Source organism: Haemorhous mexicanus, chromosome 11 (assembly GCF_027477595.1).
Source record: "Haemorhous mexicanus isolate bHaeMex1 chromosome 11, bHaeMex1.pri, whole genome shotgun sequence".
Classification (NCBI taxonomy): domain Eukaryota; kingdom Metazoa; phylum Chordata; class Aves; order Passeriformes; family Fringillidae; genus Haemorhous; species Haemorhous mexicanus.
In genome coordinates, this window is record NC_082351.1 from 12,033,834 (window position 1) to 12,046,233 (window position 12,400).

At 41.1% G+C, this 12,400-nt stretch overlaps 1 protein-coding gene across 1 annotated transcript; it reads right to left on the reverse strand.

The window, feature by feature from the left end:
• Positions 1-710: 710 nt before the first annotated feature.
• ARF4 (ADP ribosylation factor 4) lies at positions 711-11,658 on the reverse strand. Its single transcript, XM_059856426.1, has 6 exons — positions 11,399-11,658; positions 5,291-5,371; positions 4,721-4,830; positions 3,506-3,577; positions 2,875-3,000; positions 711-1,984 (listed from the first exon to the last, which is right to left on the reverse strand). Exons 1-6 carry the CDS (start codon positions 11,463-11,465, stop codon positions 1,898-1,900), a joined length of 543 nt encoding a protein of 180 aa, XP_059712409.1. The 5' UTR covers positions 11,466-11,658; the 3' UTR covers positions 711-1,897.
• Between the last annotated feature and the right edge of the window lie 742 nt (positions 11,659-12,400).

The following is a 12,400-nucleotide window of genomic DNA, read 5'->3' on the forward strand; positions in this document are numbered from 1 at the left end:
CTTTGGTTAATAAGTAATCAGCAATTCATTAAAGGTGCAGGCAAAATCCTTCTCACCTTACACTGTCTCCTGGGTTTCCATTACACACTGAAGACATTTAAGGATTGTATTCAAAAACTCTGGAATGCTCCCTGCTTACCTGTGCTCACAGTAACAGCACCTCCTAAGAACTTAAACCTCACTTACAGCACAAGCTGCCCAAGAACGTGTTCTGAACCAAAATTAGCTTGAGTTTACCAGACCTTGTAACTGGGATTTCTTGTAGCAAGGGTAACCAGACCTGGGTGGAAAATGAGAAGCACTTAGCCTGAAACTGCAACAGAATCATGCTTCAGGTTCCTAAAGACATCCAATCAATAGGACAGCACATTTTAGTTGGAGGGTTGAACAGTATTTGCTTCTATACAGCAGACAGGCAACAGAAAATTAGATTCTAAACAACCCATTAGAAGCAGCCTCAAAACACATATTATTTTATGCCTTTTGAACTACAAAGGGGTAGGGAGACAGAAATATGAAAACAGACAGCAGCAGTTGTGTAGAGATGATTTTTGAGGGGTGATTATCAGCATTATTATAATATTTACTATATCCCTGTAAAAGCACTCAGGTTACCTTCCCAGCTAGTCACCAACAGAATGTGTGACTCTCCTGCTGGGACCCATGTAGGTTTTGACATGTAGATAAAACTATGAAACAGACATGCATGCTTTTTAGGCAGTTCAAATTTGTTTTATTACAATTTTTTAACTGTTAGTATTTTCATATCTGGACATCTTGAAAGGAATTTTAGATTTACAACTTCAAAAGACATTACAGAATTATGTAAGCCCCATTGACAGCTACTCTACTGCACTGTATACAACTTGGTTGCCTCTCTTCCATGTCCCACTCTACACAGCTCCAAACAAGTGAAAATTTGAGACTGGTGTCCATATTCAAGCTGCAGGAAAGCTCAGTATATGGAGAAAGAATAAATGATAATTTGCATTCAACTATTTCAGGAATCAAGAAGAGAATACACAGAACTATACATTTTATCATTTTATTAGGAATAATTCCAAGTGGGTTATGAAGAAACGAATCCATTGAGTTTCATGAATTTTCCAAAATTTCCTTATGAAGATATGTTCACCAACAAACAGTAAAACTTCAGCAGAACTATTATACACTGGGCAAAAATAGTCAGGCTGATACCAAAAAGCAACATGCAACATAAAAAAAAGATACAATATAAAGGAAGACAATCTGCTGAATATTAAAAACAACCTCAACATGAGCTCTTCGCAACCAGCACAGAACTATTCTACCCATCAAATCCAATTCACACAAAGGCAAGTTGGGCTGACAGAACCCAAGGATTAATAAAATGTTCCTCAGTGCAGTAGATCTGTATAGTGTTTTAGAGCATTTCCTTGGCTTGGAACAAGCAGAATTAGGAAATCTTTTTGGCAAGGGAGAGAAATAAATACATACGGAATGCTACATTTTTAAATCAGCAGACTGTCTGAGGAATGAAACAGGGCATCAGTAAACTAAGAGTAGCAGGGAGAAAAAAATTATAACATTAATTTATTGGGGCTCAAAGAGTATTCAAAACAGATCTTAAAGATGTCACAATAACTATATTCAGGCATTTAGGCTAACAAGGGGAATAAAATCAGAAGATACACTTTTTCCAAGTTAAGGAGATTTTTACCCAAGCATATTGCTACCTTTGCAACATGTAGCTCGGTAAACAATAAATTGGCAACAAAACAAGTTGAAACGCTGTAATATCCTGCCCAAATATCAGTTCCAGATACTGTAATAACCAAGATGCAAACTAATTTTGTTGTAACAAGCCTAGACCACTTATATCAAACATGTCCCTGGTGAAAGAGTCATCCAGTTGGAATTAGCGTTTTGAGAGTTCATTTGACAGCCAGTCAAGTCCCTCATACAGACCAGTTCCTTGCGTAGCACAGGTAGCCTGGACATACCACTGTTAATGTAGAACACAAAAATTCAATTTAAATACTGACAAAATGCAAGCTAAGTTATGACAGTGTGTGACACTCTTTAGTGTTGTTATAATTGTGTGTGTGTGTGTTATACCAGTGTTCTTTAAATACTATTTTGTGCCGTAAGTAGAGTCAAGATTGAACAAATGGTATTTTAAAAAATTTTAAGTACATGCAGTGTAGAGGAGGTTCAGACATTATCCAAAATTCAAATGCTGGCCTAGTAAAGGCTACAACATAGCTTAAGGCATCAAGAAACAAATACAGAACTTGCATTTGGTTTACATGCTGAAAACTACTTCTTGTCTCGGAAAGACTGCTCTTTGGGAAGTGAACATGGAATTATCTACATGAATGGACCTCTGCAACAGCTTCTATGGTCAGGATCTTAGTGAGCCAACACAGACGCTCACATTACAAAAGGTGGGATGGTTCATGTGAAGCAAACCTGTGTCTCTAAAACTTGAGCAAATGAAATCTAATGTTTTAGAAGCTACATAATTTCCTCCTGGAGGTGGGAATGCAGAATGCATTTGTTCTCCCAGAGTACTGAGAAAACAGGAAAGCCTGTCACATACTTTGTGAAATGCTGGATGTCTGCATTTCAATGACAGACTGGAGTGTTTGTAGAAAACACTACAGAAAAAGGTGAGAAATGAAACACCTCTAACAGCTGAACACACTGGATTATACTTCTAAATCACTTATTTTGAACAAGGACCTGAATTATGCATTATGTAGTTTAACAGCAGGTGTGCGCATCTTTCTAAAGAAAGAGGTGAAAGCTACCCTTTCCCTTAGAGGAACTTTACGTTTATGATAAATAATAGAGGGAGAAAAGAGTTCAGCAGTCAGAAAGCTGAGCACTTACAGTTCTGTTACGCAGAGACTGAAGGCCTAGTTTGTCTGTCATTTCACTGATTGCCATGGCATTTGGCAGGTCCTGTTTGTTTGCGAACAGAAGCAGCACCGCATCTCGCAGCTCATCCTCCTGAAGCTAACAGAAAAAAACAGGCATGTTATTAAATTGCTTCAGTTAAGCAAGTCAGTTACTAAAAAAAAATCTAAATACTGATTTAAGGGTTGTAAACATTTTCATTCTTGCTCCTGAAGTCACTAATAAGTATTGAATGAAATTCAACTAGTATACAACAGAACTCCTGCAATTAAGAAAGTCACCTTTCAATTTAAAAAGTTTAAATTTATGGGCACCTTGCTGATGAAATATTCTCTAGCACCAATCTGTTCTTCCAAAATTCTTTTCCTGCTGCATTTCTATCAAGGTTTCATGAATGAAAGGTTCTGACACATTACTGGCTCTCCACAGAGTGGAAATTACAACTTGGTGTGCTATGTGACCCAGAATTACCAGCTGAATACAATACACACTGTACAGACTCCCTAAAACTCTAAAATCCTAAATCTCTTAAGGAACCTGACAAACATTCAAAAACAGAACAAGTCAGTCTAACAATTATACCTCAGAAGATATTGATATTTACCATTTTCTGCAGCTCTTCTGCTGCTTCCTGGATTCTCTCTCTGTCATTGCTGTCTACCACAAAAATGAGGCCCTATAGAAAGTTAAGCAGATTTGAAAAAAAAAAAAGTAAATATGCAGCACTATTCTTAAACCACCAAAACACTCATATTGAATATTGTGATTGCTTACCTAAGAAAGGGGACAAATATAACAGAACTTTCTGTTTAAACAATGCATGATGTGTGTCTGAACAACTACCTATGTCTCAACTTAAAAATAAAGTTAGGGGGAAAAAATGCAGCAAAATCACATAAAATAACTCTTCCCCCTCCCCTTTCACTCACTGTACTGAAAATCACAAGTGCTTCATCATCTCATATTTAACCGAAAAAACCCATACTCTTAAAGTAATGCCTGAATTTGTTTTAAAAAGTTTGTATCAAACAGTATTCCTAGTGACATCTCTGTTACTCAAGCGCTCTTCTTACACTATTTACTTTTAACCTTTCAGTCTGAAAACCTTGCTTTTATCATTCTCTTCAAGGAAAGAGAAGTATGTTTTAGAAGTATTTAGTAACAGGACAGGAATAAGGAACTGAAAATAAGTATTGCTCTATTCACAACAGTATGGTGGTGCAAAGGTCCCTTTTGGCAATCCAGACCTCTATATTTTTCGGCACCAATCATATGTATCATGCTGCACACAAATATCAATGAAACAATTCTATATTCAACACAAAAAAAAACCCCAAACAAACTCACTGCAGAAGTTTTCTGATACTAATAAGCAACTTACCTCACTACTTGTAAACCAAAGGTATCAAAAAACTGATGGCAGTCACATCATTGTGAAGCTATCACTTTTCAATCAACTGGTAACAAGATCTTCTACCATATTTTAGATACTCAGCTTATTAAAAACACTGATTTAGCATAGTAAAAGCCATATATTTTAAGAGTTCCTCAGAACAAACCAGTTGCTCTGGCACATTACAGAACATTGGTAGACCCTAAAGGACTTGGTCATTTAGAGGCTACACTCAAAATTAGGTTTGAAACCTTCAGGGGAACAAACTAGCATCAACTAGAATAAAATCTGGGTACCCTCAGAAGTTGCAGGAAGTAGTGCAGAGCCTTTCTGAAAGAAAGAAAACAACTTTCCATATGTACTCTACAAAACACAATGAGGCTTTACAAAGTAGGTCTTTAACTATTGCCATCTGTGTACTCTTACCTGTGTGTTTTGGAAATAATGCCTCCAAAGAGGTCTAATTTTATCTTGACCACCAACATCCCAAACTGTGAAACAAATGTTTTTATATTCTACCGTCTCCACATTAAAACCTAAAAATGAAGGAGTTCAGTAATTAGAAATAGTTAATTCTAGTGTTAAAAGATAATTCTAGCCATGTTAAAGATAGATACTTCCCAAGGTACACTTCTCCCAAATATGTATAAAGTGGCTTATCAATACTGAACTGATAAATCAGGAAGAAAACTGACTGAAGGGGGAAATACCACAAATCACTTAAATTCAAGTCCCAGTGGCTGAGCACAAACTGTGAGGCTCATGATGTTTGGGGGAAGTGGTGCTATGTATCTGGTTCCTGTCCTCCTGGGCATGGTCAGTAGCTGGATTCTGGTCTGGATGTCTCTTTGCTCTGACACAGTTATGTTATGGCAGTACCAGTTATGCCTGTCTTGATTCTTATTCTACCTACAAAGACAGCAAATCCCTGCACTCTTCAGAGGCCCGTCAGGTTTAGGATAACAGGAATAAAGATGTAAGAACAGGTAATCTTACCGATAGTGGGAATTGTGGTGACAATTTCTCCTAGTTTCAGTTTATAAAGAATGGTCGTCTTACCAGCAGCATCCAAACCAACTAGAAGAAAGAGAAAACTTGCTTTAGTCCACAACTGAACTACAGCCTGCTAATTTAAAAGCACGTCATTTTACATGCAGAGTATTAAGGGTTTTTGACTGAGAACAGCTTTTTAAACACTTTTAACTCATTGCTGAGAAACTACTGTATGTTTCTCCCCATCTCCTCTACCCAGCACCGAGAGAGAACAAGTAATGAAGAAAACAAGCTCAGTAAGATGCCTCCATTCACAACCTACATGCTCACAAGTTTCAAGGAATCTTCCTTAGTATTTGTGTTAATTAGGCTTTTTGACTCACGTTGAAAGTTTCTTCTGTGTAAATCAGGAAGATTTTACAAGCCCAGCAACAATCTACAAGCAGCACAGATTCTAACTGATCACACATTTGTTACTTCACTAAGCTGGGGAAGGCCTCCTTACCCAACCTCCCTTAAAGCTCAGCTTCACAGGCACACGGGGACCAACTGAAGCTGGTACTATACATGAAAGACACTTCTTGTCCCTTATTCCAGCCTCTCCTCCCTTTGCTAAAACATTTCTTTAGCACTGAAAAAAACACAGTCAGGCAGCTCTCATCATCCCTCCACATATACCACAAGGACTGTAGAGATTCTTCAGAATATCATTTCCATACAGTGAGATCTACTAGGATGCTTCCATTACAAGTCTCCTCCTAATGACTGTTGGTCATTACAGAAGACCTTCTGCACTTAAATTTGTTGTCTTGTTTCTAAAAAACTTAAGCTTGCTGTTTTTCAATGTAAGCTATGTGGTAGATATGGGACACTTCAGAAATAAAATAAAACGAAGCCTAAAACATATTTTTTAGACATATCATCAACACTCCAAGCATACACTCTAGTTTTCCAAAACTGCTTGTGAAACTGCTTATTGTTAAGCATTTTTGAACACATAAATGCAACTCAAAATAGAATTCTTTAAATTAGAACCCAATACCTAACACACAAGCACCTCCATAAACAGCAGGTACTAAACACCACAGCACAAAATGTCTCTTTTGTCAGTAACATTTGCCCAAACAAAAATATCTCCCATCAAAAGAGTTAATGAATGCTTTTGCAAGAAACCAAATGCTATCCTCATTTTATAAGGATAACACACATCCTTAAGCATTCTGAGTTAACTTCCAACTCTGCAACTGCAATACAGTAAGATTTAAGTGGTTTGGTGACTTGCCTGTTAATAATACAACTGTTTCCTTAGCATTGCAAAAAAAAAGGGGGATTCACCATTACCTGCTCATTCAGAATGAAACCAAACTCTTGAAAAACCTCCTTTTTCACAAGACACAAACTGCTGTTGCAGCAAACAAATTTTAAAAACCCTATCTATAATTGTCCTACATTCCAATAGTGTGCACGAGATTAAACATACCAATGCAGCTTCTTTTTGTAATTTTATCATTGTATGTTAAAAAAAAAAGTTGTTTTAATTCTTAATGTCATGACAGCACAAAAGAAAGGGTGTGGGGTGGAAATCTACCATCAAAACCAAAGTTCCTTGACTCTAAATTTGCTCCAAATGAAATGTAAGGGGTTTGAGTTTGCTTTTGTTTAAGTGTTGGTCTCCTTCAGAACCACACACAAACATGAACTAAAAAAGTCACAGTGCAGCAGAAATCACAAGAACTTGCAAGTCACGAAACTTCTAAATGCCACAATTCTCCCCACACCAGTGAAGTGTCAGGTCACCTTATAAAACCCTCTAAGCTGACTTCAGAACCCTCAAATACTGCACCTAAGCTGAAAACCAATGCTTTTAACAGCACAGTGCTTGAAGCCCAACACTATTTTCACACAGCTCAACCTCAAGTAAGCACTTGTAGGACATGTAGACCTTCTTAAGTACATATAATGCCTGTACATGATGTGATAGGGTTTTTTCCAGTAAATTAATAATAAGATAATTTAGTGAACCAATTAGAGTTACAACTACTATTCAAAATTATTCTTATTGCTCCCCACCAAAAAACTACTCTCTTATCAATAAAACAGACACTGACAAGATCTGTTAAAATCACCAATGTAAGAAAGATGCCACTGTCTACACAAACTGCTTGAGTGTATTTGAGGTTTATACTCACAACACAAATAAAGACAAAGATCTCATTCCAAAGAATGTACACGGGGTATCAAGATCCATTTGAAGACATGACTCAGAGTTAAGAAATTAGACACTGGCAGAGAATTTCAAAGTACTTGCCATATTAGGAAAATATTGCCCCAGTTACCCACTCTACCCTCGTGCACCTCAGTGGTGCTGGCAGAAGGCTACAGTGCCTATGCAAGTACAAAGCCCAGACTTTGCTGAAATCCACTCTTACCCACAACTCTTGATTAAGCTGTTGGACTTTGCACCGAGGCAGGCTGAGTTACAAGGTTATGGGTACATGTTTTCTTCTTCTGACTTCACACTTGAGGCAGAAGCTTAACTGAGGGAAGGACCTTATGCAAATCCCCGTGACCCTATTTGCAAAACTCTCCTCTTTTGGCCAAATGTTATGAAGTCTAAAGAAGCAAATCATGAAAAGCATAGCCTCCATTCATATTTCTTACTGCAATCTGTAATTTAAAAAAATTTCAGAGCATTAAATCACATTTAAAGTTTTGAGCTGGTAGGAAGTGTAACTACTGCTTTTAGTAATCCAGGAATAAACACATTTACATTTACTGGAACACTAAATGTACACCTATGAGCTACTGCCACAACATAAACTTCACCAAGATTAAGAGTCACATCTTAAATCTCCAAGCAAAGTAAATTCCCAATTCAACATTTTCACTGATTCTACTGCCTGACTGACCATTGTCAAGACCAAGGTGTAAGAGACTCAATGAGGGGTGTAACAATTGTAGCAATTGTACTGCAAAACACCAAGATTACAATAAAGTACAAATGGGAAATCCAGACCTGTACTTGCAACCATTCATCCTAAACTGAATCAAACATCCTATTCCTCTAGCTGGAGAAAAAATATCTAGAATGCTTTCAGGTGCTGCTAAAATCACTGTGGTTCTAAGCCCTTCACTCCTCTTAAAGAGTGTTTTATTCACAGCCTGTCAGTTGTTTTTCTAAATCTCAAGCTTCTAGTTCACTTGTCCCTAGGTACATCATCCCTGACCACATCACATCCTTCATTAACCAACTTCCTACTCTGATCACTGGTGGCTGAATATCAAGCTGCCTCTCTTATCACAGCACAAATCCTCATAAAAACTACAGAAAGCCAATAGCATGCAAACCAACAGTTGTCTAAAACAACACCTGCCCAAATAAAAATCAGCTAAATTATTACGATCTGTTGCAGTGACACAATTTCCAATGAATCTGACATTTTCCACCCAATGTATTTAATAATTACCTTTGTATTTGAAGCTCCTGAGTAGTTACTATATCAGTTAACACTTGCACAACTACACCAAGACACAGAACACTTATGATACTGAAAGGTGCACAATGAATGGCTATCTATTTTTCCAATGACAAAAACCCATCACTGAAGAGTTTCACAGACAGGTACATGTAGGTTAGGACTCATTGTTTCTACTCTTCATGCCCCAGCTGCTGAATCTGACTTTCAGACATTCAGCCCTATCCCACAGTTCTTTCTTTTCCCTCATGTTATTTATTTATTTATAAAGAAAATATCTTTATTTATAAAGAAAATGCATGAATCTTCTTTTCGTTCATTTCTTTCAAAAAGTAACTTAATATTTTTGAAAAATACTTACTTATACTAGTATATAAAAAAAAAAAACAACAAAGTTTCAGTAACAGTATAACATTAAAGATCCATTTCATATCATAAATGGAATTTGAGAACATAAAAAATAAGCGAGTGCTGTTGGTAATAGTCCCTGACGAGAAATACTCAAATTCTGCAGAACTCAATAACACAAAGTCTGTTTTAGGAGCTAAATTAATTCTAATTAATCTTCATCTCTGCAGAAACAGAAGAAAGCTGTGAAAAGGAAGTTATAACTATAAATTAATTGTCTGTTGGTATCAACTCACATAATATTTTTCCCCTAAGTACTTTACCCCACAAAGTTCTTTCTTAATTGGTGTTCTACATATGGAAACTTAAATGTTTGACCTTGTACAGCCCCATCTTCAAACCATACACTGAACATTATAACCTTAAGGAAGAGTGTTAATTCTATCCCAGTATTCATTCAGACCTCTCTCCTCAAAGTACTGACAGATGACATAGAATGCTATGAAGAGATTGTTTTAGTGTTACAGTTATACACAAATTATATCATATTATGTATAACATTCTGCTTCTAAACATCCAGTTTATGTCCTATAACAAACTCTCACCACAACATACCCTGAGTTCTACTCTCCTATACTACTTAACAAATACAGTGCTGTAATGTGCCCTGATCCATGCCTGCATTTTAATACAAGGCCTAAAAATAAAAATTTTTAAGAAATACAAAAATAAATTCATTTGAACCAACTGCTAGAAAATGCACCTTCCAAAGCCATCTCTAACCTAAATTCAACCTGATTTCCTACCAATGAAGAGCCTTGCAAACAGTTTAGATCTCTATGACATCACTTTCCTGTTTTCAGTACTTTGCAAAAAGTAGCAGAACTACAAATACCACAGACTCTGTCTCATCCTACATCCTACAGTCAAGCTCACTTGGAGACTTGACTTCACTCATTAAGAGTCATATGAAGAGTCTGGCTCTTAGGGAGACAACCAAATCACCTCCTTGAAACCAACACAAGTACTAAGTTGTCTTGAAGACTAAAATGACTCAGATTATTTTGAAATTGATGAGAGTCTCTAATTTCAAACAGTTAAGACACAATAAATATTACTGGGTATGCAATAGCCAACTTTATCATCACCAAACATATGGAGAACCTGAAAGATTTTAATTTAAAAAAGCTGCACTACTGTGTCTGCTGTGCATACCTAGGCAGCACTAAGGATGGGTGTGTGCCAGGAAGTTTCACAGCTAGAACCCACTCCCCTTGCTGGCTAAATCCAAATGAGCACTTTATTCAGTTCCTTAGGACAAGCTACTTCAGTCAACGACCATGAACCAATTCCCATTCACTTTGGTAACAGAATCTGAGAAAAAATTAGAGGCTAATAACTGTTTGTACATAAAGCTTGCAGGGGTGGGTAGATGGGTGGAAGAAGGCAGGGAAGAACTCGGAGCGGAGGAGGAAATACCAATGCAGTAAGCGCTGGCTTTGACCTTTTGAACTATAATCTGAAAGTGAGAATCTTCAAGAGCCACTGGCTTCAACTCCTACACAGTCTGTATCAAGAGAACAGATAATTTCAAAATAAATGGATATTAAAAATAAATTATTACGGGGGGAGACAGTAAAACTAAACAAGCACTGCAAGAGCTGCCTAGAGGGTTTTATCGGTTTGTACACGAGGCACAAAACTAATGCCCGCGGAGGCTATACCGAAACGCCCTTTCACGAGAGCCAGGATACAGACACTACAGCTCCCTACAGCTGCCGAAAATCGGCCATTATACGGCAGTTCTTACGCCCCTGGTGTTGCACACACCAGGCTTTGTCACAGCCAGCTCGCGGAGCCGCAGTGCCGGGGCAGGAGGGCACGGCCGGGGCGCGGGGCTCGCTGGGCGCCCAGCCCGGGGACAGCGGCCCTGCCCGGCCGCAATTCCATCTTTGTTCCGCGCGCGGCCCGGCGCAGGTGCGGGAACTGGGCTCGGCCTCGCCGGGACCGAGGAGCGGCGGGCGAGGCAGGGAGGGGAACGGGCACACGGCGGGAGAAAAGGAAGGGCAAATACAGCCCGATCCTCACCCCCTCCCCTCCCCGCCGCTCTCCCAGCGCCCCCCCCCCAGCCCATGGGACGGGCAGAGCGCGGTGTCCGCGCCCCGCAGTCCGGGACAGGGCGATTCCCCCACCGTGACCCGCGGCCCGTCCCGCGGCCTCCCCTCCCCCCTCCGGCGGGACTCGGCTGCACGGCCCCAGCCAGTCCGGGCTCTGCGGTGGCCCTCACCCATAAGGATGCGCATCTGCTTCTTGCCGAAGAGGCGCGAGAAAAGCGAGGAGATGGTGAGGCCCATGGCGGCTCCGGCGGCGCTGGGCGGCGGCGGGGAGGCGCTGAGGGAAGGAGGGCAGGAGGGAGCGCGGCCCGGCCGGTGTACGCGCACGGATCTCTCCGCGCGCGAGGCGAGCCCGGCAGCGGCGGCGGGTGCTCTGTGACCGGGGACCTCGCTCGGTCTCTGCCACGTCACGCTCGCCGCGGCCGCCCCGGCTCCAACGCGGACACGATCACGTCACGCTCGCCACATCCCTCGGCCGCGGCACCGCCCTCCGCCACCCGGCCGCGGCGCGGCGGGGACTACGGCTCCCGGCACGCGCTGCGCAGCTCTGCGCCTCGCGCTCATTTGCTATTGCCGCGGGGCACGACGGGGGATGTAGGCGAGCGGGCTCGCCAGCCCCGCGCAGCTTCCGGGTCGCGCGGAGCACGCCGGTTGCGGCGGCCCCGCCCTGGCCGCGGGGACAGGTGGCAGCCCCGGTAACGCTTCGCTCGCAGCCGCGGGGAGGGGGGACGGCCACAGGGCCCGCTCCCGGCACGCAGGGAGAGACTGGGGAAACCGATCCTCGGAGAGGCTCCAGAAGCACCCCCATAGCGACAAGGTCATTTAATTAAGACAAAACCAAAAACACACACACACACCCCCCCCCCCCCCCCCCGCCCTAAACTCTAGAAACCAAACCGAAACAAACGGCAGCGCTGTGACACATTACTATACTATTATTAATTGTGTATATATCTCCACTACTACAGTAATTATTAGGCATCACGGTCCCAGCAGGACCCCGCCCTGACCCTGCCCAGCGGCCCCGAGCTGCAGCACGGGGGGAGCGTGGCACCAAAGCACTCTCGGTTCAGGGGCAGGGAGCGCCAGACACGGGCGCGTAAGGGGAGAGTAAAACTGAGCCAAGCCAGGGGCAACGTTCTATGAACAGAAGGTATTTACTTATCCTTCACTAA